The sequence below is a fragment of the Tigriopus californicus genome, chromosome 11 (assembly GCF_007210705.1).
Source record: "Tigriopus californicus strain San Diego chromosome 11, Tcal_SD_v2.1, whole genome shotgun sequence".
NCBI classification, from domain to species: domain Eukaryota; kingdom Metazoa; phylum Arthropoda; class Copepoda; order Harpacticoida; family Harpacticidae; genus Tigriopus; species Tigriopus californicus.
Genome location: NC_081450.1, coordinates 5,690,189 through 5,696,721, shown reverse-complemented (window position 1 = coordinate 5,696,721; position 6,533 = coordinate 5,690,189). Strand labels below are relative to the sequence as shown.

Genomic DNA, 6,533 nt, shown 5'->3' with positions numbered 1-6,533 from the left:
TTTTTGTGATTTAATCTCGAGAATGCATAATTGGTTTGTATAATGCAGTCCCCACAATAACTAGAACAACAACAACTGAAATGTTGAAAGACTTCTTTCAAGGAAATTCCATGTTTGCCGCATGCAATTGAGTCAGCCCTCAACCTGGCTTCATGATAAAAAATTATCTCAAATAAAACACCTGAGTTATTACAAAGTCGAGTATATAAGTGCCCTCTACACACCATTCAAACACAGTCAAACCTTACATTCGACATCATGAAGTTCACTTTTGGTTTATCCGTTATTCTCACCATTGCCATGATTGGTGCTTTGGCCGCTGACCCAGAAGAGCGGCTCCAAGCCCAATTGGGTGAAGAACAAGAAGAAGGCTTTGGAGGATCCGGAGATGTGTTCACCTTGCATTTCAACGATTGTTCCCGTCAATTCTGTAAAGGCTGAGTTAAAACATTTCAAACAGCATTGTTGGGCGTAAATAGTCTAATTAAGTCTTCTCATTTTCCAGGCCCAACCGTCAGGCATGAATGTTGTTGCGAAGGTGCATTAAGCGGAGGCAAGGCTTGCTGCGAGGTGAAGACCAATACCCAAGCCTGTGCTCTCTACATTTGCAATGGCCAGCACTGGGAATGCGCCGAAGAGTGCTGAATTGGAGCTAATTTGACGATAATTCATGATGTGAATGAATTGACGGTTTTGAAGCGAATCAAAGATCTGTCATTTCAGGATTCTTAACGCATACTCTTTTAGTAAAACTTCATTAGAAACAACTCTGCTAATAACTCTCAAGTGGTAAGAGCCAATGACAAAATTTGTGAGAGGTTACAAAATAACGGAATAATATTCTCAAATACCCGGCACAATAAAAATCGGTTAAAAGAGTAGCTTAGTGGCCGTGAATTTCTGCAGTTATATCTGATGTGCTCTTACCTATATCTGCTGCTCCAGTTCCGCGGCTCCAGAGGCAAAAATGATGACAGAGAACATATGTTTGTGCTAAATTTGATGTAGTTTTACGGTCCAAACAAAATGCAGCCATAAACATCGTAAAAAATGAAACAAAATGCAAGGAGGGCAGTATGTTGGCTGTATGTTTACGCACCAAATACGTAGTTAATTTGTCACAGAATTGCATATTGGCTATGAAGTTTGAAAAAAAAAAGTGTTCCAAAGGAAGCACGTTTGACTCCTAACTTTATGGCAGCTTCAGTCAGGCTTATCTTGGACAGCTTGTCAAAATTGACAAGGAGCTTTTGCTTCTCCTTGATGGAAAAAGTGGTTCTCTTGGCAGAAGCCATTATGTATGAGTGTTTGTTTTTATATGAAAGAGGCTGAAAACTTGCTTTTATAAAATGGCTTAACCGGTTTCCATCGAAAACCTCATTGTGAAGCGCCGGAAATAAAAAATAAAAATTGCCGCCTTCCATTCTGCCCTTATATCTGATGCCAATTTACTTTACTTTACGTTTTAATTTGATTCTGGATTCATAATCCTGCTCTTATTTCCGATTTGCTCTCATATCTGATGCTCTTATATCCGATTTATACTGTTTAATTGCTTTTGTGCTGACTAGGGAATGGGAAGTGATTCAAACCATCACAAAAAGCAAGCACCCGACATGATTCAAGTGAGCAATTAGTATTGGGATATTGAGAGGTGATAGTAATATTTACGGTGTCAATGCTGCACTAAATTGACATTTGCTTGAATTTTGTAAGGTAACTGTTCCGATTATTGAAAATTATAATTAGCCCATCTGTTGGTCGGGAAACTTATAGTTGCTCTTTCTCTTCAGGAGACGAGACCAAAGCCCAAAATCAGAGTGCCAAATTTGATTTTGTTCCTTTTTCCTCTGTAAGATTCAAGAGAAATTGGAAGAAAACGAGTATGATTAACTTTTCATGGGAATAATTCGACTTGCCTAAGCAGAATCTCACGAAATCTCGTTGTCCCTTCACTCCCACCGTCAGTTGACTTGAAAACATGCTCATGCAGTAGAACTCCTGATCAGCTAAAGCATTCTAGTTCTTTGTTTTCTATGGTTGGAGTGCACAGGGTTACCAGAGCAGCCACCGGAATAATGAGCGGGCTATCCAAATACGTGAAAGCACTGTTGGAATAGTAGAGAACGCCACTCACCAGAAATATCCTCATTTAGTCAACCGGATATCATGGTTTCATCTCTCTTGGCGATGCTGTGGGGCCCAATGAAGATCGGTCTGTTTGAATACACTTTTTAAACCCCATCACCTCATGACCACTCGATCCCATCTGTTATGAGAACCCAGTCAATGACATTGGCCAAGAACGAGTTTATGCTGGCATGAGAACGAGGTGCCGTGAAGATATGAATAATGGTCTTCCAGATCTTGCAAATTGAGATTTGAGGCCTTATGAAAAGAGTAAAATCATCCCAGACCTACCGTCAGCTCCCAAGAGTTTGACTCAGACGGCAGCAAGGCTTAATCATGGACTAGAGATTTGGAATGCGAATGAAAGCAAAAATTTGTTATCTCCTAAACCATTCAATTTATTCAAAAGAAGCACTTTGTACGACCACAAAATCTTGTGGAATAGATGAACTTGGCCAATTTTGAGCCCAAAACTATGCCTAGGGAACTGGTCAAAGTTATGCAGTAAGCTCTAAATAAAACTCTAATTTTCGGCCTCTTGGTCTGCATCTTTACCCTTTGACAACATAACATTGAAACGAAATAGTTTACTTGCGACTCTTGGTCATGTCAGATTGTAAAATGTATATAACTGTATGTATAAAGAATTAAGTGGCCAGTCAAGACTGATAAAATAGTTGATTAGAAAGCGATATCACAATGAATTTGACTAGGATTGGTTCAGTGCACATGAAAAAAGTGAAGAGGGAAATTGCAGACATTATATAAACCGTTGGGTAGAGGTAAATGATGAAATTCTTGGATATTGCAGAGAAGAGGATGGGCCAAATTAAACAGATCTTTTGTCAGCTCCCGACGTTGATGGCATTTGGCCGTGAGCGGACAAACAATTCCGATTCCGTGAAATTGATACGCTGTAGCCATGAAATAATTTCCATTGGAATGTTTACTTTACATTAAGCAATCAAAATGATTTTTATTAATTGCTTTTCAATCAAAAGGGAATTTTAGCCGAATTGCTATTTATAACAAGACTTTTGGCTTCTTAAAATATAATTTTCAAAATATTGTCTGAACATGCCCTGTCAAAGAGTGCAAAAATATAATTGAATTGTGAATCTGAAATCCTTCATGAGCACCATGAATATGTGTCGAGGGTAAACAGCACCTGATTGCTTCTCACAAAATCTTGATTTGTAGAATACTGTTTAGAGGTAAAAAAATAATACACATGCAATGGAAAGGTGAAACAAAGAATTTTCGTGACCCAAATTTAATTACTTAAAAGTTGTTGGAACAAAAAAGATTAGACACATCCCTATCATCTCTGTTGTATATTTGTACCCATTTCTTTGCAAACACATAAGCCAATAAGTCTTGTGGCAATTCAATGGCGCACAGTAACATTCCTTACTCTCCTAACCTCTCGTTTGGTAAATCGTCTTCGCACAGATACGGACGAGCTTATAAATAAAGGCAAGATACGGGAGAGCAAAGTTTTTTTTCTGAATTTGCCACTCCTCACTGCGATGAGAATGGATGTGACTAGTTTTGCTGAATAAAGTGAACATCAATTCTCTGCGGTCTTTGCCCTCGGGTTATTGAGTAATGACTTCAACAGCGGTTACCAACATGATCTTCTTGAGCTAAATGTTCCTCAGGGTAAAACGACATCGACCGATGTTTTGTTCTAAATTGCTCTCAAACAAGACTAAGGAATGTCTAGCCAGTATCACCGATATCGTTTCGTCCTTTCATTCACAGGATGTTAGTGCGTGCATTGTGATAGGCCCACGCCCGGTTCTTGAAACGCTGAAAGTTTTCCTTATACTGTACTATGATTCCAAGCTTTAGATTTGAGAGCCTCAAAAATTTGTCAGTGTATCTATCCTGTAGCTAACCGGTCTAAGAAATCGAACTATTCGTTGCCATCCGGCCACTTCAACTTTAAAATAATTCATGCAAGACGTCCTCGAGACGACGCGTGCTTGAATTTAAGATAATAAACTCGGTGCTCACTTGATCATTTTCAATACGGCTCCCACAGAGGTTCGTACACGAGCGTAAGAACGTACATTACGTAATCCTGGACAAGCGCCAAGCATTCCACGCCAAAAAGGTATGAATATAAACCCCCCGCCCATATCAAACCCGGTATTATCGCAATATTCCATCATAGATGCATATCTGCATCGATTTCATGCATATCAATAATTGATCAAAATGGTCAAGAATCCACTGGATAGTCTTGGCACTTGGTTCTTGGTTTTGATAAAGATTTTTGATCCGATATCCCACAGTTGGCGGAGGTTGGTCTGGCAGCAGGTGGGAGACATCTCGTTACCTTTCGCGAGAAGTCTGCATTCTAGACGACTTGGCAAGTGCTAATGAGTCTCCGAAGCCATTGAACCAGACCTAATCTTCATTTAAAGTTGGCCATTGGAAACTGCGAACAGAAGTTGGTGACTCCCCAATCGAATTTAGTGTTTATGGGAACTGCGGATGGTCCGATTAGTAGGACTCCTCAAGATGGATGGGACATGTCAGGGCTTAGCATTCGACTGGGGGGGAGGGATGAGTGTCCAAGGCAATCAATGTGAGAGAAACCACCCATAAAAATGATGACCCTTCAAATCACGTTGGTGCGTGCGCTCATTGGAAAGACAATCTTTGTTCAATGGACAGAAGGATGCCAATGAGATGTCTAGATGGGTCTTATACACATATTGGCATACCGTCCGAAAGAGTGGAGTCAGAAAAAATCTCGCTTGCTGACATGACATTAAACCGTTCTAATTCAAAATTTCAGCGTGATGTCAACTTCTTTTGTTCAAAGCAGGTATAAACGGGGTTTCTTTTGTACTCTTATATAGTTCACCCTCAAGTATTTTGGCTACTCATCACACTTTGGCAAAGAAGTAAACCCTTCAATTACCATTCAGTAGCACAGAGCCTATTTATGGAAGAATATGTTCCTTGTTTGTAATGTTCTTTTTACAGCTCTGCTCATCTTTATTTGCTGTTTCGGTGTTTTGTTAATTTTTCAATAAAGCGCTGAAGAAATTTGCAAAAATTGCATTTTTCAGTATTTTTTTAAAATTTCTTAGCACACATTGGTGCATTTAACTATACATATTTTGCTCACTTTAATTGCATTTCTTTGGGCAAAGCTATTCATCACCAATGCGAGAAGTTTAACTATAGTTGCTTGCAAAATGCCGATTCAAAAGAACGATTAAGTTCTTTTTCACTCATGTTTCAAATTTAAGTTCAACATTTCAGAATCATTTATCATCTTTGTAAATAGCTTCAAATGATGCAATATAAACGTGATCTATGTACATGAAAGCAAGCTATTTGTAAAAGTTGGTTGATCAATTCAAAAACTCTGACTCTAGCATGAATCTCTGTGGACCTGGTATGTGCGATCCCAGTTCAGATTTCCCGTAGATGCTCTCCGCAGGGAGAGAGTAATTTTTCTTTCTACTTTAAGGCAAGAAATCTATAATCTACCACCTGCGGAGAGATTAGGCACAAAACCCAAAAAAACTCCTCTTACTTTGAAATCCATGGCAAAGAAATCAGTCTTCTCTCTGCGGGCCTCATTCAATGCATAGTTGATCAGTGACAGCCCAAACCGAGTTTATACAGACTACAGATGGTGAGGCTCTCGACCGTCTGTGGTTTATCCGATGAGTGATGTGCCCAGACAACATCGTTGCTCAGAATGGGAAGGAATTAATTTCCAAGCGAGATGGATTTGATGGGTTGGCTTTAATATCTGGGTCAGGCATGTTCAAGAACCCCAGGTGTATTTGGTCACAAGTAGTTTTAGGGTTATTGGTGAATCGAATCGTGAATGGACTGCTTATTTACCTATCATTCGACCCGCATCCTGGAGAGTGAAGGTGCCAAGACGTTAAATACTTGTTTCATCATCGATGAATCTCAAGGGTTTTACTGTCAGGCAGGACAAGGTTAGACATTCAAAGAGCATAAAAGGTTTCAATTTCTAACTTTACTTTATTTTTGTTCAACATTGATTCAATCTTTGGATCCACAGACATATTTCAGATGAAGTGTTCGACCATGAAAATCGTGTCTCCAAAGTGTTGTTTTTTCCCTTTTTACATTAAAATAACCACCGAACATTTTTGTTAGTTTAGGAGGACAAATCTCCAATAGGAATTCCACCTCTTGGTTTTCTCCACTTTTCACTCTCGGCTGTCAAGCTAGAATAAACATCTTTGACGGGTCCACAAACAATGATTTTAATTGCTGCTCTTGGAACCAAGCCAACTTATTAGAGACATGAATGTAGCGCAAGAATGATCAAATACAGTAGTAAATTGCGCATAAATCATGGCAATCAAATATAAAAATGTCCATATTCGCTTCATTTT

At 39.2% G+C, this 6,533-nt stretch overlaps 1 protein-coding gene across 1 annotated transcript; it reads left to right on the top strand.

Moving 5' to 3' along the window:
* The first annotated feature begins 219 nt into the window (after positions 1-219).
* On the top strand, positions 220-725 carry LOC131890031 (uncharacterized). The gene is made up of 2 exons (XM_059239303.1): positions 220-430; positions 506-725. The coding sequence occupies exons 1-2, from the start codon at positions 259-261 to the stop codon at positions 643-645; spliced, it is 312 nt and encodes a 103-aa protein (XP_059095286.1). The 5' UTR covers positions 220-258; the 3' UTR covers positions 646-725.
* Positions 726-6,533: the final 5,808 nt, after the last annotated feature.

Bases quoted from the DNA above. Each gene is read 5' to 3' on its own strand.
- LOC131890031 (XM_059239303.1), top strand. From the start codon at position 259: ATGAAGTTCACTTTTGGTTTATCCGTTATTCTCACCATTGCCATGATT. The intron at 431-505 runs GTAAAGGCTGAG...CTCATTTTCCAG, and splicing joins CGATTGTTCCCGTCAATTCT to GCCCAACCGTCAGGCATGAA.